At 38.7% G+C, this 21,855-nt stretch overlaps 1 protein-coding gene across 3 annotated transcripts in view; it reads left to right on the top strand.

The window, feature by feature from the left end:
- Positions 1 to 21,855, top strand: part of ccser1 (coiled-coil serine-rich protein 1) — a 106,241-nt gene that overhangs the window by 59,055 nt on the left and 25,331 nt on the right. Inside the window, exon 10 of one of the 3 annotated variants that reach the window (XM_037535952.1) lies at positions 8,662 to 8,698. The exons of the other annotated variants lie outside the window; for them this stretch is intronic. Within the exon in view, the coding sequence (XP_037391849.1) occupies positions 8,662 to 8,664 (3 nt within the window). The 3' untranslated portion in view covers positions 8,665 to 8,698. The remainder of the gene's footprint in view (positions 1 to 8,661; positions 8,699 to 21,855) is intronic. 3 annotated transcript variants of the gene reach the window in all.

A 21,855-nucleotide genomic window follows, 5' to 3' on the forward strand; every position in this document is an offset into this window, starting at 1 on the left:
GCTTCTCACTTAACTGGCAACCCGTCTGCAACAGCAGCCACAGGCTATATGGCAACAGTTAAACTACCCAACCTGTAACTTGTGCTTGAACATATGAATAAATTACAGCGGTAAGCTAAAACAGAAAACTTACAATTTTGTGGAATAAGATTTTGTACTGTGTGTATACAGTTATTTTTGCCTTCACATTTCTGCTGAGGCCACTCAAATCCGTGCTCAGGTGAATGAGTTACCGCCCTCATCGAAGCCACGTTTTTTTGTTTTTTTTTTTACTGCAATTCTTCCCAAAGTCATGTGATCAGACAGGAACACCATGGTAATGGCAGAGACCTCATTCAGGGTGATGTAATGCCAGCTGTCTGAGCTCCGCTGTCTCAGTCTTTCTCCCTCCTCTCCACCAGTGCCATCTGCATGCCTATGTGCAGGTGTGGAGCGAGGGCTATTGGAGCCGTGAACAGGGAATAGGAGCTTTATGATTGTTTTACCATGACCCATCAACTTTTACTGGCTCTGCCGTCTCTGCGTTGGCCAGCACCCGTAAAGCAACTCAAGAGGATGATGGTGAGGCAAACACAGCCCTCTGCATTAACTCCTTGAACCTTAAACATATTATTCCGTTATTAATCTTAGGACTTGCTGTGCTTATGACATCTCGGAACTCTGAACCTTCCTTGGAACTTTCTGCTTTCCACTTCAGAGCATTCCCACAACCTCAACTGTTTGAGGTCTGTAAAAAAATGGAACACTCATAGTATGCTATAGTGTGTGCTTGGCTGCTGTGTGAGCCTAAAACCTCTCAAATACTATTTCTACACTGAAAATAGAGAGTTAGGTTAGTGCGTCATTTTTAAAGTCGTTAATTAACGGCTAATTGCAACAGAAGTGATGTGAAAGCATGGGGTTTGTTCAAAAAATCTTCCACAGACCCTGTTTACTTAGCCTGCTTAAAAAGCTTAAACCGCTATTTTTGCCATGCTTTATTTTTGGAATTTTTCATGCTTGTACAGTGACTGTCTGATCATGGAATTACAGTTTGGAAAAGTTGGAACTTTTTTGAGAATCTCTGACTTTCCAAATGAGAAGCGGACCTTCCTAGTTCTGAATTAGCCATAAAGGCAGCGTTATTATTCAGTAACTGCTGTGCCAACTACTGTGAAACTAATATGTAATTTGTGTAATTTTGAGAGTGAAGGATTAAAGTGTGGGATCATGTACAGGCCCTTAGGCTGGCTTTCCATGTGAAACTTTCAGCCATCTGCAAGTGAAGTTTGCGTGAAACCATTTATGTGTAACTTGGTAGTTATACAAAGCGATTTATAGATAACCAGAGTTGTATGCGACTTATTCAATTATTTTACTAGATAACAAGATTAACAGCTAATATTTTCAGATATTTTGTCTTTCTAGCTGTATAAAACAATTTGTGATTTGTTATTTAATCTATATTTGCATCTTTTTATCATTTTTATTGGTACTTTCTTGTCTATAATGTTTCATTTGCAATCAGTTTGAGTCACTGATATTGCTTTACACCATCATATGGTACATAATTGTTGTTTGTGTTTTGGGAAAATTGTTTTATAAAATGTTGGGTGAATAGTTTCAAGTAAATTGTTGGATGTTTACATTATACAACGCAAGGTTTTAACTAACTAACGTTGTGTGGAACTTCTAGCGCATAAAGCCAACCTTACGGTTAAAGAGGTTAGCAGGACAGGCCAAACAGCTGAGGTGAAATGAGTTCTGTAGATCTCTCCAGAGGGTGCTGGAGCTCCCATGTGCTGCACACTGACCATGCTGTCCATATTGTGGCTGTGTGTTTGTGTGGGCTGCTGACTAACCATGCTCCAAAGATGCGTGTGCTTCGATTCCAGGGCCGGGCACGTGCCAGCGCTTCTGCTTCTGCTTCTGTCCCGTCTCGCAGGCAGCCGTGTGAGTTTCCTCTGTGTTGTCAGTTTGCCGTGTGGTGATTCCACCAAAAGCATGGCATGCAACTGCCCCCAGAGCTGGGCACTCCTACTCCCTCACTGATGCTCCTGGATTCCCGCCTGCTTTTTGGAGGCCTCTTTTTCCCTGCACAAACAACCATGCCTTTTGCAAAGCCACCCGCAACTCTTGCCTGCCAGCCTCCAGTATGTCTCTGTGTCTCTCTGTCTCCTTTCTTCCTTTTCTTCTTCCGTTTTCTTCACATTTACTTCATCTCATAGTTTGTTCATTTACCTTTGCCTTCTACTTGTTCCTGTGGGTATGCTAATTCTGGTCTGGGTTTTTTTTTTACTCACTAATGACACTAAGAATATTATAGTTGTCACTGCGGCAAACAGTTCCATTTCTGCCTCAAACATGTTTTTCTAAACTGCACATCAAAAGTGTATCTTGCCCTCTTTTTAAAATGTTAAAGTTACATTTATGTTTTCAAGTAAATAAGAACAAATACCTGCAAAGGTTTTGTTAACCTACTTTGGGCGTTTTGCAACATTCAGCTTCATTTTCATCAAACTGTCTGTCTTGGTATGAAGAGTAGAATTTGCCTTAATAATGATTTGACTGTTTTCTTTTCCAAACACACTTGTATATTCAATGCTTCCTTTTCTAATATCTGATCCCTGATGGAGCCACTGTAAAGTACTTCACATGCGCATATGATCGTACACATCAGTTGAATTCTGAATTGCTTGGTAGAAGAATTGTTTATTGCACTTCATTGCAGTTATTCATAGTTAAATTATAAATTGAGCTTTGGTGTATTTTATCTAGGGGTCTAAGCTGATCCAAATGATTGATTTATGAATAATCACATTAGTTTTTGTACTTAATCACAAGTAATTTGTCTTACTAGCTCTAATTTGACTCAAGATTTTTTCCCATTTAAAATGCAGTGCATTTTGTGATAGCTATATGCAGAGGTGGACGAAGTACACAAATCATGTACTTGAGTTAAAGTAGAGTTACCCAAGGTAAATTCTTACTCCAGTAAAAGTAGAAGTCCTTACTCTAGACCTCAACTTGAGTAAAAGTACAAAAGTATTTGCCTTTAAATGTACTCAAGTGTTAAAAGTAAAAGTACTAAAAGATTAATTATGACTGATTTCCTGTTATCATTTTTGTAACAGGACTCTTGCTTCATTAACTCATTTTAGGTGAGAATACTCCAGTGTCACTCTTGATAAACCAATCTTTTAATAGAATGTCATTAATTAGTGGTACTGATATCTATTAAAATTAAACTCAGGTTCACAAATGAGTTTTCCTTTACTTTACTGCATCTGTAGTACTACTTCAGTACAGTAACAAATTACGTTTACTTAGTTACTGTCCACAACTGGCTATATGTCATAGCTATTTGAGTGGACAAAATAAGCCTAATCAGAATGTATTTATTACCTTTAATATTGTATTTCATCACCATTTAAAAAAGCAAAGCAACAGTGACCCTTAATTATGATAAAATCCTTGTAACTTACAAGTCTGTTATGGATTTATAGGTTTAACTGAAACTCTTCTGCCCTGAAGGTGGTTTAAACACCTGAAAGGTGTCGGGCATCGCGTTATTCCCAAGGTGGAATTTTCCCGTGTGGTAGTAAACATTAACTTAATTAGTGTTTAGTGTATGTTGTTGTCAACTGAATGCTCATAAATGGAAAACATAATGAAAACATAGGTATTGCCAATCTTTTGACAGGCAATATATCTGATATGTTCTGACTTTGTACATGGTTCTCGTCTTTCACGCTGTAATCGCCTCCAGTTTTGATGCTTAAACCCGACCTCAATCTTAGCTCCACATCTATTTTATATTTAATCCCCCAGACCCAGTGCTTCAAAGATGGAGGGCAAAAAGGCTCAGGGAGGCACGCATACCTTCATGCCTTGCGTCGGTTGCGTGTGGGTGTGAGTGTGTTGAATGGTAATCCACACAGACAGAGGCGAGAGAGTGGCACCCCGCTCTCGCTCTGCCCAAGGCGGCCGGATTGGGAAGATGAAAGCCCCGTTGTTTACTCAGGTGGAGGAGCTAGCTGCAGGAAGGCAGGAGGCCTCCGATGCTTTGATCCTCTTTTGTCTGTTTTTACTGATGTATGGAATGCTGCCTGCTTTACTTTATGAGCATGTGGTGTACACCGAGGGGAAACAAAAAAGACTATGATTTCTTTCTAACTCTGAAATGTTGCTCTTTTTTGGTTATAAGTGGAATGGGATGTTTCTGACATTGTTTCATCAAATACTGGCCCTGTATGACTTGGAGTAGATTAGCTGGAGATAGTAGGTCTTTTGTTCATGGTATCTGTTCAATTAATGCAACACCCTGCTTCTTGCTTCAGAGTAGCTTTCTTCAAGCTTCAGAGCTGACTTTGCTGCAGTACTTACTTGACACACCTAACCTACTTCTTTACATGATAGAAACGGAGAGCGTGTCATCCCTGTCACACATTACGGTATTACATTTGAAGTACCTCACGGAAAGACTCGTGCATTCCTGTCTTCTCTGTATTTCCATCCTGTCCACGAAGGCTGTTCCTGGGAGTTTTGTGCGTGGCTGATGGTGAGCAGGCGTGCGTTTTGAAGTGCATCTCAGGCCATAATTAAGTGCTCCTCTGTGCCGCTATGTACCGGATTAGATTTGGATAAGTGTACTGGAGCGGGGCCAGGCAGGAGGCAGGCGATCAGAGCCCCCCACTCCTCGTCTGCGCTAATGAGAAAGCATCCCTCAGGAAGTCCTGTAGCTTCAGCCCCACAGCCACATCCATCTCCCTACTCCCAGCACTCCGTCAGCTGAAGAAGATCTGTGCAGGAGGCCGGGAAACGGAGTTCCAGGGGGAGTCCATTGGTGGAAAAGACTTAGATATGGGAAGAAAACACATGAAAATGAGAAGGTCTTAGTAAAAGTAAGGGGGGGGGGGGGGGGGGGTTGGATTTAGCCTGAGAGTATTGTGCATTTTAAGTGCTTATGGGCTTAACAATGTGGGCTTAGTGCAAAAGCAGCATCAGGTGCAGCACTGAGGTTGTGTGGGTGCCAATTGTGTACAGCTGCTCTCGTTACACTACTTGAGTACATTTTTCCTCCAACCTTGAGTCGTCATGGTAATTTTGTTTTTGCTTGTTTGTAAATACAGTATTTAACATAAATATTGAAATGTTTAATAATCATTACAGAGTTCACTCACATGCTCTCAGACTGCCAATAATCTGAGATTTTGCAGAATTTATCATGGGTGCGAGATCAAAACAAACATGATGGACAACATTGAGGCATAGACTGCTGTGGTAGTTGTCTGCAATTGAGATAGAGGAACTAGTGGAAATTAGTATCATCATAGTGGTGGAATTGGAGAAGTCAACTTTTTGGCATTCGGTTCAGCTCAGCTTTTATTGGTTGTTGGTCTTTCATGCATGGGATTCATACACACAGAAGCCTCAACCTCAGCCTTTTCAGTATACAGCATGTCCACTCTTTGCATTTATTGCAGCTTCTTCAGGAGACTTTCAGTTTCAGTTTTTCAGTCTTTAGTTGAAATTTTTGCTTCTCACAATTCAAGTAATCCTTGTAATACATTTAGAGTCTTTAATCTGAGAAAATCGTGTTCCCTCTGATGTTGAGGCACTGGGCTAATGAACCCAGTGAAACCTTGAGCATTGAACCTTTTTTTTAGGTATAATTTTCAGTAAACACCTTATTTGCTCTTATTTGAGTAATTATTTTTTATGCTTTTATTTGTATTCAAGTGATTTCTCACTACAGTTGTGCCCTTAAGTAGGAATTTTGTGTCATCTTTCCACCCTGTGAGTACCATGTGTGTGTGAAAACAATAACCAGCAGAATGGCTGAAGATCACTTGGTTGTTTATGAAGTTGTGTGCCAGCTGATTAAAGAGTTCTTTAGGGATGGATGTTAAATACATTTATCTTGCTTTTCCTTTCGCCTTGTATTAGCTATGGTGTGAAAATACAATCTTGAAAATGCAGTCCTCTCTGTCTTTTTTTGCATGGACGCTACAACCCTCATTTTGTTATGCACATGGTGTAGTCTGGTTGAACCCGGTGCTCATGATGATAACTTTGTCAAGGTAATGACTACGGTCCAAAGAACTGACAGAAGTATTGGGTCCCTGTAGACTCAGCTGGCTGCGGGCTGCCTGTGAGGCATTCTCAGTTATTAGCAGAAGCCGAGTGTCGGTGGATGTGTGCCTAACTCTTTCTTTGCTCTGCCTCATGCTTGGTGTCTTTCGTCCCTCCTTCCTCCCTCCTCGAGGGCCTTGCACAACAGAACGTGCAGGCGACACCTCACTGGGGACAGATGGCCGGGAAAGGCAAGAACATTATGGCACCATAAAAGAATTAATAAATAATTATATCAACAATGACATCTACCCTTGTGTCTATTCTTGATTATGGCCTCAAGAATGAACACATGCTTTCATAGGTTTGGCCTGCAGAAATTTGTACAAGTAATGTCAAGGAAGACAAGTCATGTTCATTACCGGTCAAATTGCACTGTACACACATTTTGATTTTACATTGCTGGCCTTTGAAAATGTTCTGTATTTTAGCACAAGGTGTGGAACGAACCGTACCTGCTACCTACAATTGATTGCTCTTTTTTTTTTTTTTTTTTTTGGCTGCCTTTGTGGGTACAGTTGTGTAGATAAGTTATTTTAACACACATTTCCTTCCTTCTAAATGACTTCCTTTGATAGTTATTGGTTGAGGAGAGCCTCAACTGAGGCCTGTTGCCTTCTGGCGCTGTAGTTTCTCACCCAGCGTAGTCTACGCCTAGACGTATCAATGGAAAGATTAATTTACTTGAGTAACAGGGTCCATAGTGCTTCCATCCTGATCTTTCATTATACAGGAAGAGAAATAATTCATCATGTACCTCACCACCCCCTCTTTTTATTAAAGCTCAGGACAGATTGCCATTTTTACAGTTGTTTCAGGCTCTCTTGTTATTTTTCACGGCTTGGCACACGGCTTTCTCTCTCTCTCCTCTTGGAGAAGACATTTTTCCCCTCCATTTTTTTCCCCTCCCTCCATCCACTCAGTGAATCCACTTTGCGGTGTGAGTCACTCTCTTCAGCCCTCCCACCCACTACCTCCTTAAGTCTCTGCAGGTTCACTTCTCCTTGCTCCACTCGCAGCCTCCACCTCTATCCCTACCTTCTGATTTTAAACAGTGCTGTGAGCTTCCTCCAGTCAGTCTCTCCACAACTCACTTTTTCCATTTTTTTTGTGTTGGTGACATTTGATTTATTTATTTATTTTCTTTTTCTAGAGTTGGGGTATAGATGTCTGACCTCCGAAGGATTCGATTTGATTACAGTTCTTTAGTGAACTAATCAATGCATCACCGAATCTCAAGTTTCACCACAATTCAAATCGCTTGTTTTGGTACGATTCAGAATTATTTATTTTAGTAATACAGTATATGCACAAATATAACTAGAGGCTCAATTTACAGTGATACACACACAAAATAACAACAAAACAAACTTTGGTATTTTTTTTTCGTTAGAAAAATAACCTCAGAATTTTTATTTCCCCAAAACCAGTCATTTGAGTCCAATCCTTAACGTTATTATTCAGATCAGTTATAACATTCCAAAATCAATTTAGTTGAATTGACAGCTTTTTATACATTAGTGTGCAAAAGTCAGAGACCACACTTCATTTATTTTCCAGCCAAAATGTCCATTTAGTTCAAAAGCAGAAAATATATATTTAAGAAACAAATGTACAGAAGCCTCCAAAACTAAATATCATTTTTCATTATACTTGGTGTCCACTCTTTGCCTTAATCATATCTTCCATTCTTTTGAGGAGGCTGCTTTCAGTTTTTCAAAGATATCGGCAGGAATATGTTTTCCACATGTCTGAAGTTCAGTCTTAGAGGTTGGTTGCATTTTTTGCTTCTCACAATCCAAGTAATCCTAAAAACAAATTTAGTTTTTTTTTTTAGTCCATCTGTCTTCCTCTTTGGCGTTCTAGAGCAAATTTTCTTATTTTGTTTTCCTTGAATTTTCTTTTTCAGTGATAGTTTCTTCACAGCTACACATCCATTTAGACCGATTGAGTTAAGTTGTTTTCTTACAGTGGAAGAATGGACAGAAACACTTTTTCTGGATTTTTTTCAGATCTGAACAAATTTGAAAACTCCTGCTTTTATTTACTTACTTATGACTTTCCCCTTCCTTATGCAAGTGAATTAGCTTGTCTCTTGTATCCTAAAAAAATGAATAACTTAAACAAAAGAGTGGTCTCTGACTTTTCCACAGTACTGTATGTCTACCCTACAGAAGTAAACAGTACTTGCTGGTTCCTTGAAATGGTTGCAACTGCGGTTGTGCATTGTAACTGCTGTAGTATAACTCTCTTGAAGGTTTTATTCATTTTTAGTCATTTTTTTTCCCTCCTTCAGATGATGTGTAATATTAAATCACATCTACATTTCTAGCTCTTCCCTCGATGCAGTATATGAGGACTAAGGCATTATTATACCTGTATAATGATACCCCCCATTGCAACTTGTATGTCATTATGTGCACCTTTTGTTCTGCTTTCACTCCATTGCATTCTGTTTTTTGTTTTGTGTTTTTTGCACATCATGTTCATCTGTCTCTGTTGTTGTTGTGTTCTCTCATCCCTCCCCTGCTCTTCCTGTGGGCGCAGTAAGCAGCAAGAGCCTGCGAGGGAGGCAGCTTTGCAGGTAGGGGGTCTCTCTGTATGAAGCAGCCCTGTCTGGCTCTAATCAAAGGCAGGTCGCTTTTTCCCCGCCAATCCTCACCCTGGCTAATTAAGGGAAACAGCAGAGCTTTCAGAATTGCATCAACAAATAATCATGCACAAATGTGTTAATCGCCGCGGTGCGCGTTATGAAATTACATTGATTGTTGGGTGGTAATCTTATCACTACGATCTTAATCACCTCGATCAGGGGACATGTTGATTACTGCCTGTCTTTTCGTCCACGCACACAAAATCCGCTGCTATTTTCCTCTAAAATTATGGACTGCCTTTTCATCTTTTTTTGTTAATGTGTCTTACCTTCTTCTTGGAAGCGCCTTAATGCTTTTTGCCTCAAGGGTGTTAGCGCTCGTGTAGAGCTTGCCTCCCAAATACAAATCATAACCTGCACTGTAAGCGCGACATTGAGCAGCGCAGGAAAAGATGACAGCGAGGAGAAATGAAGGATGTGGATTTAGAGCGGAGGAAGCATTTGGGCAGTTATTTAAGTCCCAGATTTGTGAGGAATGTGGATGAAATGGAAGAAGACTCACAAATACATATTTATAGAGCAAACCTCCAAAGCTTTGACAAAAAAAGTAGATGTGCTATAAATCACACCACTCTTTTTTTTACCCTCCATCAGCTTCGTCTATATAAAGTCGTGGGTGAATGGTAGGAGTTTTAATGCGAGTTAAAAACTAAAACCCAGCTGCTCTGCTTTCTCCATGACTTTGTGATACTTTGAGTTGTGCAGGGTTGCGCCTTTAGAATAGACATAATTAGCTGTTTTTTCCTTCGCCAGTAGGACTGCACAAAATATTGTATTTTAATTGTTATTGTGATATTGGCTTTTGCAAGAATGATATCGCAGAAGCCTGCAATGTGCAAATGAGATTCAAGGAATCATTATTTTTGCGTGATGTGAGCCCAAATCTCAGATGATCCTGATCAGCTTCTGTAAGTGTTCTACATCAATTTAGTCAAAATCATAAAAGCTGATTGTTAAAGTGTCATCAATGTAACAATGTAGTTTAGAACTTGTCATCTTCCTGTCATATATATATATATATATATATATATATATATATATATATATATATATATATATATATATATATATATGACAGGAAGATGACAAGTTCTAAACTATATATATATATATATATTTTTTTTTTTTTCTGTTGCTGGACCTAGCTAACATCAGCTGGAGTTAGCCCAGGTAGTGATACAGCTGCACCACAGCCATCTGTGCCTTCTCAGTCATGTCCTTGGCAACAGGCACCCTTGGCAACTTGCTCACGCTCCTGTTTCATAGTATCAAACAATATACCTTAAATACAAGAAAATGTCTCATTTTGTCTTTTAAAACATGATAGTATGGTCAATTCAATTAAACAGTGCTGTCATTGGTATGTTTTCTCTGTTTCCCTGTGATGAAATAACCAAATAATGAATTCGGTATTCGAAAGCTGGCACCTCAGATGGTTAACCGAGTACTAGTGTATCTGCACATCCCTAGTGGAGATTAAATTAAATTCACCAAGGCAAAAAAATTTGAATTAAAAAAATTACTCACAGAAAAGTCATTAAAATCACTTTTTGTTCCTTTCATTCTCCGGAACCGATCAGCCCAGATGTGTTCGAACTGTTTGAGAAGTGACAGTGTATGCCTTGTCGAACCATTTCACGGTTTCTATGAAGGACTTTAGACAAGCAGCCAGACAATCCCTGTTTATGTCATAGAGTGGTTTCAAATCATTCAGTTGTTTGGTGTGAAGTGGTTAATTGGCTCTACTGACTCTAATTTCAACAAAACAAACTTTGGTATTTTTTCATTTGAAAAATAACCTCAGAATTTTTATTTCCCCAAAACCAATCCTTTGAGTCCAATCCTTAACGTTATTATTCAGATCAGTTATAACATTCCAAAATCAATCTAGTTGAATTGACAGCTTTTTATACATTACTGTGCAAAAGTCAGAGACCACACTTCATATATTTTCAAGCCAAAATGTCCATTTAGTTCAAAAGCAGAAAATATATATTTAAGAAACAAATGTACAGAAGCCTCCAAAACTAAATATCATTTTTCATTATACTTGGTGTCCACTCTTTGCCTTAATTATATCTTCCATTCTTTTGAGGAGGCTGCTTTCAGTTTTTCAAAGATATCGGCAGGAATATGTTTTCCACATGTCCGAAGTTCAGTCTTAGAGGTTGGTTGCATTTTTTGCTTCTCATAATCCAAGTAATCCTAAAAACATTTTTTTTAGTCCACCTGTCTTCCTCTTTGGCGTTCTAGTGCAAATTTTCTTATTTTGTGTTCCTTGAATTTTCTTTTTCAGTGATAGAAAATTCCCTGTTTGTGTCATGGAGTGGTTTCAAATCATTCAGTTGTTTGGTGTGAAGTGGTTAATTGACTCTACTGACTCTAATTTCTTCACCTTGTTGGTCCTTGTTGGTCGTATGAACCAGGAGTTGCAAAGGCTACAACATAAATAAAGTTTTAAATGTAATGGGCATTATATAATGGTGGTAAATCTGAAAAAAGAAGTTTTCATTGCAAGCTATTTTGACTCACAGCCTGCATATGTTACCATAAATGTGGTTTTAGGCCAAAATCTTATCTCAGAACTATCATAAAACTTAAATATAAAAACTGTCTCTGGCATCAGTTGATATATTTCTAATTTTAGAGGTATTCCACTCTTCAGACAACTGTTGTGCAGAACTTTGACCACTTTAAGGGGTATTGTAGTGTCTAGTATTATAATCTAGTATGGAATATCGTCCATGTTGAACAAGCCTGTTTACTAGTTTGAGATTTTTAATTCTTTGGATGAGTGATTTTGGCATGGCATATTTTATTGGCTGAAAGGACATGTAATGTTGCTCATGTCTGCTACAAGAATAAGGTGTAGAGCAACATCTGTTGCATTAATTCAGAAAGAAGCTAGAGTCTTGCAAGCATGCAAGCACTTTATATACTGCAGTGTTGCCAAGATTCAGCCTCTATTGATCCACTCCACATCTCTTCCTGCATAGGTAGAGCACAAAAGCATGAGAAATCAGTGGTGCATAAAATACTTTATGATCTCTGGATTTTTATGATGCTCCCACTTACAAAGCTCTAGGGCAAGTATAATGGAATCACGTTAATGATATGAGAAGGTCCGCATACTCTCAGATCTTTGCTGGAAAGATTTGTGTGCCGCATTCAGCTCCAAGTTACTCTTTCAGAGTTATGTTCTTTCCAGATGACTGACAGAACTTGCCGTTGATTGTGAAAACATGACAATTAGGTGACACTGATGTGAAGTAGGCAACACTTAAAATAGGCAAAGCAAGACGGGTTGTGATTGCAGAATTGTTAAACAGTTTCATAGCACAACATAGTAGAAATTATCCCGAATATATTTTGTGGGAAATTATGGAGATTGTCAATGCATGTTTTATTATGGTCAGTTATTTCTTGATGATGAATCACAAAGGATTATTAAGAAGTCCCATGCAGTTTCTGCAGTCTGATAGGACCTTTTCAGTAGCCACATGCAAATCATTGTAAAATGCTAAATTTAATGGTTAGGTTAGCAAACATCAGAGCTTTATAGATTGGCTAACTTGGGAGTAGTAACCTGTAATATAGGTCAGTGTGTTTTACCTTGCAATTTGCTTAGTTGTCCTTGAACTGGTTACTACCTCTAATTTAGTATTAGCTCCCAAATGTAATCTTCACAGTTAGGTTACCACCAAGCTAGCAGTGGTGTTATGTTTCCTAGTCTGGGATAATGCAAATTGTGGTCTAAATTAAACACCTTGCATGTTACAGCTTTGCATTGAAAATTAAATTAAAGCCTGTTCTATGAATATCTGGAATCTGTTCACATTACCAGGTTGTAGGCGGACAAATCTGATTTTGTTTTTTGGTCCACTGTAACATTCAGAGCTGTGTGGACACCTGATGGACACCAATCATATCTGAACCACTTTCACGTGCACCATCATTCAGTAAATGGTGCAAAAGCAAATCTTCTGGCCTTTTTGCCTTTGTCTTCCTGTGAGCACCTGAGAGGTGTTTAGAGCAAATAATATATGTGACAAAGACTTGTTCTGCTGGTCAGTTTGTTTGCTGTTTAAGTTCATTCATGTGACGTTATTGTTATTAGGAGGTGTGCATGCAAGTAGCTTCAGGATCGTTCGCTTAATGAGTCACTTACCCGCACAAATGTGAACCGCAGAGTTAGAAAGATGGTTCTGAGCAAAAAATCTGAATTAAGCAATGAGGCTTGTAATCTAAACACAGTCATAGCCTGTTAGCTGGCTGGCCTGAACATAATCCTGTCCAAAGGACAGATTAGCAATGCCAAGCAAATATAGCTGCTGCTTTATGTCATAGCATAAATGTTAGCTAATTCTTTATTTATAAACTTATTAGTTGTATGCAAAAAAAAAAAAAAAAAAAAAAAACTCATGGTTTACATATTCTGTGGATTTCATAAGTGAGAATAAGTCGAAACGTAATCTACAGGGAACAAGTTTAACAGTTAAGTTTAGTGCACAAATTATATTTTTATTTTCTATGGCGAAAAAAAAATGAAAAGAAAAAAAAAAATATATATATATATATATATTTTTTTTTTTTTCGCCATAGAAAATAAAAATATAATTTATGCACTAAACTTAACTGTGTGTGTGTGTGTGTGTGTGTGTGTGTATGTATATATATATATATATATATATATATATATATATATATATATATATATATATATATATATATATATATACTGTTGTGATCAAATTTATTCAACCCCCACTGAAATAAAGTGTTTTGGCCAGTTTGACATTGATTTTGATCATTTCAGTCATCTTATTTACAATTATATCAAAGAGGCACTTATAAATTAGACAAATATAACATAACATTTATGATGAAATAACCACAAATGTCTTTTCTGTGCTCACATCATTATCAGTTTTATTCAACCCCCTAGTGACATTATTTTTTAGCTCTTAGTACAACATCCTTTTCCAGTTATGACATCTTTCAAGCGTGAAACATAGCTTGACACAAGTGTCTTGCAGCGACCTATGGGTATCTTAGCCCATTCTTCATGGGCAAAAGCCTCCAGTTCAGTCACATTCTTAGGCTTGCACGCTGCAACTGCCTTCTTTAGGTCCCACCAGAGGTTCTCAATTGGATTTAAGTCTGGTGACTGCGATGGCCACTCTAGAATGTTCCAGCGTTTCATCTTCAACCATGCTCTAGTGGACTTGGATGTGTGCTTCGGATCATTGTCCTGTTGGAAGGTCCAACGTCTCCCAAGCCGCAGGTTTGTGACTGACTCCATCACATTTTCCTCCAAGATCTCCTGGTACTGAAGGGAATTCATGGTACCCTGCACACGTTGAAGCTTTCCTGTACGATTAGAAGCAAAACAGACCCAAAGCATAATTGACCCCCTGCCATGCTTCACAGTAGGCAAGGTGTTCTTTTGTTCATAAGCCTGGTTCTTCCTCCTCCAAACATGGCGCTGGTCCATTGGCCCAAACAGTTCTAATTTAGTTTCATCTGACCACAGTACACTGTCCCAAAACTTTTGTGGCTTGTCCACATGACTTTTGGCATACTGCAGTCGACTTTTCTTGTTCTTTGGAGTCAGCAAGGGGGTGCGCCTGGGAGTTCTGGCATGGAGGTCTTCGTTATGCGGTGCGCGCCTTATTGTCTGAGCTGATACTTTGGTGCCCACATCTGACAGGTCTTTTTTCAGTTCCTTAGCAGTCACGCGGGGATTTTTCTCCACATTACGCTTCAGGTAGCGCACAGCAGTCGCGGTCAGGATCTTCTTTCTGCCACGACCAGGTAGCGCTTCCACTGTGCCCTTTAACTTGAACTTGCGAATGATACTTCCGATAGTGTCTCTTGGAATATTTAACAACTTCGCAATCTTCTTATATCCATTACCATTCTTGTGAAGAGAAATAACCTCTTCTCGTGTCTTCTGGGACCATTCTCTTGCCTTCACCATGCTTGTAAACACACCAGTAGATGTCTAGAAGGAGCTGAGTATCACAGTCCTTTTAAATCTGCCTAATTGGTGCTTATTATTCTTGATTGCTGCTCGTTGACATCCACAGGTGGTTTTAATACCTGATTGAAAACACTGGAATGAACCTCTGTTCTTAAGAGTGGTAGTCGTAAAGGGGTTGAATAATTGTGTCAATGAAGAAATCACAAACAGTCTATTTAATACTTTATGATAAAAACAATTGATGCTATTTTAGTTCCATTTAGTTCTTTAACAAGTCCTTGTAAGATTTAATTATGAACACAATTACAAATGTGCACTGAATTCCATAAAAACCTTCACAGCATTGGGGGTTGAATAAATTTGATCACAACTGTATATGGATTAAGTTTTAAGATTAAGTGACCCTTATTAGTCCCACAATGGGGAAATTTCACCTCTGCATTTAACCCGTCCGTGAAGTGAAACACCACATACACACTAGAGAGCACACACACACTAGGGGGCAGTGAGCACACTTGCCCGGAGCGGTGGGCAGCCCAATCCGCAGCGCCCGGGGAGCAGTTGGGGGTTAGGTGTCTTGCTCAAGGACACCTCAGTCGTGTGCTGTCGGCTCTGGGGATCGAACCGGCGACCTTCCGGTCACGAGGCTGGATCCCTAACCTCCAGCTCATGACTGCCCCAAAAGGTATGTGCGTGGACCAAGCCATGCTGGAGAATGCGGGCAATATATATATGTGTGTGTGTGTGTGTGTGTGTGTGTGTATATAAACTAACTTTTTTTAATCTTTTATCTGTCTGTCTGTGTGTATATGTATGTATGTTAATTTCAGCAAGTACTGTAATTGGGCAGTAAAATGTGAAGAAGTGTGTTCCCTGTAGAAGACATGTTAACTAATTTTCACTCAGAACATGAACAAAGTGTCACTTGGCCATGGGTGTTGAAACTTTACCATAGAACTGTATAATAGAAAATTGTATCCTTTCAACTAAAACTAGAGTAAAATAAACTCCCATTAATCAATAGAACTAAAATAGGCTACATTTTAAAGACATTGTCATTAAAGACTTAACCTATAATTCAATTAAAAAGACATGAAAACAATTGATTATGCAGCTCAAGTGTTGAATTCAAGAAAAAAGGATTAAGAGAGCTTTTTATTTTTTAAATGAACATGTTTTTGTGTCACTCTGTTATGAGTGCGATAGTGAGAGACATCATGTTTGTTGTTTTGCTGAATCCCCTCTCACATATCTCAGTTTCTAGAAGTATTTTCTCGCCTGGTTTGCCCCAAGTAGTGGTTCCCCTGTGTGACACCCAGCTTCAGAAAACAGCATGTTTGTGTGGAGGATAAAACACACAGATGAACAGTGGTCACATGAACAAGTCTCAGTGCTGACCGATTTTGTTTAACATGCAAAGATGGTGTTTTTCTTAGGAAAAATAAAGATCCCTCTGTCTTTATCATGAAAAATGTAGTTACATTCATTCTTTCATCCTGTTTAAAAGTAAGTACAAGAGGCAGTGTAATATTATTACAAGTTGTAATGACACATTACATTACAAGTTAAATCTGCAAGAAATTTAATCAGTCCGAATTTTTTCTTTTTCCTTTTTTTTTTTTTCTTCGCAGTCATTCGTCAGCTATTTACACATGGATTGCTAGAATGATTACTAGCTAGACAAAACTGATTGATTAATTTGTCTTCAAGCACATGCTTGTCTTCACGTTTGTGTCTGTTAATCTGTCAGTAAAAGCCCTTGGCAGTTTTTCAGCTTTGGATGGCTACAGGCAGAAGAGAGAGTATACTGATCGTTAGATTAAAACTTGTAGAGCAATGAACAATATATTATTAAAGAGCCTGCAGAGAGTTATCTATTCTTGAAGTTGTTAGTTCAAGCTTGGAACAGTCAACGTCTCAGCCGAGCAGTATATATAGCGGATGTATGTTTTTGTGGTGCAGTCAGACACTTTATAGAAAGTGCTTTGTTTCATTAGATGGGAAAAAATGAAAGCACCCATATGAATGTTTCTGAGGATACTGAAGAAAGTGATTGACACTATGTGGTTTGTTTTATTAAACGTTTATTGCAATCAAATACACTGGCTGATTAAAAAAATTTATTAAAAAATCCTTTTAGCCCAGGGCATGAAAGTTCCTTTTGTGCTCACTACTTGTAGTCTTTCTTTGCTGGAGGGCAAAATCGCTCACATGTGAGGCACCTGACTCTTCAAGTGCTACAGCTAAACTGGAATAGAACAAAACTGTCCTGATTGGATTTGTTCAATGATTGACATAAGTGCTCGTCATTAATACACTAAAGTTCTAATTTATTCAACATGAAGATCTAATTCTTACATTAAATGATCAAGTCTGTCATTATGGTGCAAAGGGTCATTGAGTAATTACAGTTAATTTGCAGCATTTGATTAATGCTGTTAGAAACCATGACATCTGAGCCGTACTTAATTATAAATGGGAAAGGTTGAAAACATTTAATAAACCACTTCTCATTGCCTCACATTCACAAATGAGATCAAGGTCTGCTCGATCGTCTTTTTCTGATATTAAGACTGTGTTTCAGTCCAAAGTTCTGTAGCATCACGACCCCAATTGGAGCATACAGATTATCTTTAATCGTGGTGCAGTCTTTGTGTTGCTATTGCAGGGTTGATATTTTGTTTCTAAACAAATTTTCACTGGTTTTATTAAATACTTGTTCAAAAAACAAACCACTGGTTCTTGTACAGAAACATTTTTTTTTCTGTTATACTTGGCATCGGTAGGTTTTCTTTTTTTTTTTTTGTCCATTAGGGACCCACTTGATTCTTTTACATGTGTAAGCCAACAGCCAGCGCACAGCCCACAGAGATCTGGAAAGAAAATGAAAGAGAAGCTCTTTGTCTTTTAAAGCACAAGCAAAAACTGTAGTCCTATTAAGAAAGCTGTAGAGTTGACTTAATTAAGTTTCAACCTCATACACTTTTTTAAAATTAGGACATCTTGTGGGGTCACAAATGTCATAGAGTACTGTGCAAAAGTTTTAGGCACTTGAGAAAATTACAGTTCAACAGCCATTTTTCTGAGCAGTAAGCATTTCTTTTGTTGTAAAAAAAAGCAATATTAGAATAAATACAAATAGCATTAATACAATAAGTAGTGACTTTACATATGTCAGTAAGGTTGTTCAACCAGTTCCAAACCTCCTAGTGGCAGCCCAGTATTACTTTTAGTTATCCTCCAGTACTTGGTTTGGCTAATCAGTGCTTCATCATGTTAAATTAAACGTGCTGTTAATGAAATTTAGCACGTCTATGTGTTGGCTGGGGTTCTTCAGATTTTCAGGTTTTGTTCATGTTCACAAGATATCGGCTACTTACAAAATAAGAAATCATTAATACTGTATTTGTTTATTTGCAAATATTCTAATGTGTTTTTTACAAGCAAAAATACATTTATTATCTAGGTAAATGGTTTCAAATGGTTGCTTTGTTACCTATAACCTTTGCACAGTACTGCTTATCAGTGAGAGAATGATTCTTCCCTTAAAGCGTGACATAAGCCAAGTGATTTTTATCTGATTTTCACAGTGGTTTGCCCCTTCCTACCAATTATCACAATCAGAAGTGTATTTCCAAATTGAGAGCTGGATTGAAATTGAAAGGTACTTTGTGTCCTAGTGTAAGAGGGGAAGTGAGTCCATCTTTAGCCTTCCCGAGCGATCAGAGTAATACTTACAGTATTTTCAAGCGTGTAGCAGAATGAGTGAATCAGGCAGTAGCCAATGAGAGAGCCAGCAGAAAGGGGAAGAAAAAGTCAGAGAGACGTGTGTGTGTGTGTGCAAGCTGCTTTTGCAGTGGACCAGCCACGGAGGTGAAAGAACTGCTTATTGAACTTTGGCAAATGCAAAAGTGCCTTTATGTATGGACAGAACTTTAGACATTTAATTTACAGTTTCAGGTTGCCAGTTTTTGTAAAATACTATAGAATCTAAAATGCTGTAGAATAGAATAATCTCCACGTTTCCCAGCCACATATTGATTCACAGTTTGTGTTTTTCGTTTCTGGTGTGTGCTTGGCGGGCAAATTAAAAATATGTCCTTCAAGATTATCCATACCTTTTGCTTTACATTACATTGCAGAAGTTCAGTTGGGCACCAGTGATTTTATGTGAACGACAAGCAGAGCTGAGCTCCAGTACTGCGCTGTACAGTTGCTGTATAGTTACTCCAGCCATCCTCTTCCACTCCAAACACTCCATGATCATTTGTTTTTGTGCTGCATGTTTATAATCAGTGAGGTGGGTCTATATAAAACTGTCTGCAGCACATACTCCATCAATCTGAAGAAAAATTTCAAAATGCAAAGAACCCTTTAATCATGCTGAGTGTTCCTGAGAAGGATTTGATTATTAAATTATTGTCCCCTGGAAATTTCGTGAATGTGTTGCTAAATTCGAAAGTGATGTGACAGCGGCCTCATCGTAGATTACACCCTAAGTTCCTGCTGGGTGTTTGCATGAAAGTAAAAACAAATATGTTTCTGTTTTAAGGTTGTTTGAGTAATGTGGCAGCAAGATTCAGCATCCAAAGTGCTTATTCATAGCCAAACCTTGTTATGATGTGATGCCCTCTCTTTGCATTATCATCTAGTTTGCACTCTCTCACAAGAAAAATACAATAAACTCTAGAAAAGGCTGTCGTTAGGCAAGTAACGCCCTCCGTTTTACAGACCTGTTAAGATTTTATAAGACATGTAGTGCAATGGTTCTCAAGCTAGTCTTCAGGGACCCCCAGACAGTTTACATTTTTGCTCCAACCCAACTTAAAACACACAGGGATTGAGCAGAAACATGGACTGTCTGGGGACCAGTTTGAGAACCAATGATGTAGCTTATTCTTTGCTTTAAGGACAATTCCAGTGATTTTTAAAAATTTGTGCATAAATAAATGTTTTCGAAGTGATTCAGCATGGTTTGATGTGAAATGCTTTGTTCAAGACAAACTTACAAAGTCAGCATTGTTCAAAGTGGTCCAGATTTCTGGAGTTTATATCTGCAGTAGGTAATAATTTTTTGTCATATTTGCTAAAACTGTCACCGTCATGTCCTGACAGTAGTACTAAAGACAGGTGATGTGTGAAAAGAATCAGGCTCCTCAGGCTCCACCTAATGCTCCTAATGGCATTTGTAAGAATCCGCTGTGACCAGATCAAAGCAACCAATCAGAGCCAGGAGGAGTGTCTGATGGAGTTTCAATCACTGCTGGTGCACACGCTGTGGCCAGCTGCCCTCCCAGCTGCACCATATCTGCCTATGCATGCTCTCACTCAGTCCTTTTTAATATCTTTTAGTGAGCGGCTTCAGGAAATGCAAACGTATAAATGCATTATGATATGTCTAACTGTGTGCAGTTTACTCATGTGCTTACTTGTTGTTTACCTGGCCTCTTCACTTGCCGTGGTTGCTAGCCTGTGCGTGCAAGACGGCCTCCTGTGTGGGGAGGACCTTTGGGCAGAGCTGGTACGCAGTGGAGAGGGAGAGACCTGGAAGTTGTACTCGTTCTACTGTGGTTTTAATTCCTTGAGACGTTACCACACAGAGGTATTACTTCAAATGGTTGCAAATACTGATGTCTGAGATATTGTTTCATGATAGTTTTCAAATAGCGTTTATTTAGGTGTTTTGCCATTATCACCGTGGAATATATACTCAGAAGAACTACGTATGTTTCCTGGTCATTTTGGATTGTTTATACAATAAAATGGATATATTTGTATTTGACACATCGTGACCCCTGGTTCCTGTTATCACCGCAGTATAGAATTGAGTTTCTAAAGTTCTAGAGTTTCTAGAGTTTTCTCTACAGCGCTCCATTTCACGTTTCAAATTCAGTCAAAGACTGAATTATGCAGCAATAAAATCAATGAAATTTCCATTTTAGTTGAACTGAAACTTAGTCTGCTGTTTTCATACTGGCACAAGCCAAAATTAAGTTAATGCCAATTCCCTCTCCGTCTCCTTCGTCCCTTGTTCCCCGTAGCTGGCGCAGAAGTGTTGTTGTTCGCTGATGCTGCAAACAACTAGAGATGTACTTGATCGTCTGTTCTGGATACCTGTCTCCATATGGGTCCCATTAAAACCTCACACAGCCATCTGCAACCTCATCATGCTGGGATCTCCAAACTGCTCCTCCGCTCTAGTTTGGCAGCTGCACTTGGTGGTCTGCCCTGATTCCTTTTGCCGTTAACTGTTGTACATTGAGGCATGGCCTGCTCACCACATTTTCACCAAATGATTAAATAGGGTTTTAAATTGGTGCTTTTATACTTAGTACTTAAAACTGTCATAGTAGTGCATTTGATGACTTATTACATCGCACTGTTTTAACCAAGTTAACTAAATGCTGAACCATTTTTTATGTGTTCTTGTGAGGATTAGGACTATATGGTTCCAAATATGAGCAGCAATCCAGCCTGGCAGCCATTTATAGAACATGCCTGCTGCTTGCTCCATACTGTACTTTCTGTTTGCCAGTATGTCATAAGCCCAGTCATCTATGTGACTGTTGCAGCAAGACACATATTTCCCTCGCTCTTTAGCAGTTAATATTTCCACCGTTCAATGCTTGAACTGTAGTTAAAAATAATTGAAATTCCTGTACATATTTTCCTTTTACATAACACTTTTTTTGAGTGAATCATATGTAAGTCAGCATTCTTTCAGCTCTGAGATCCTTGAGAAATATGGGCCCAGATAAAGGCCCACTTTATGCCAAATGCGCACTGAACGACACTAAAGACAACCAAAGGTGTTTTTTTTTTTTTTTTTTTTTTTTTTTTTTTTTGTCACAGGCAAATTTTTGAGATCTGTGAACCCCCTCATCAGTGACTAAAAGTTTTGCACAGCCGTCACAACTTCTTGTGTACTGTGAAGAGCTCAGAGACAGCCTGCAAGCTATCACAGACCCCAACATTTTCCAGGGTCTTTGAAATGATCTGTGATACATCTTGTAGTATGTGTACATGTACGACAAGAATAACAAGATGAGAACAGTGATGAGCAGCAGCCAGTGAGAGTGTGAAAGGAAACTCTCGGGGGACGAGA

This window comes from Pygocentrus nattereri, chromosome 28 (assembly GCF_015220715.1).
Source record: "Pygocentrus nattereri isolate fPygNat1 chromosome 28, fPygNat1.pri, whole genome shotgun sequence".
NCBI lineage: Eukaryota > Metazoa > Chordata > Actinopteri > Characiformes > Serrasalmidae > Pygocentrus > Pygocentrus nattereri.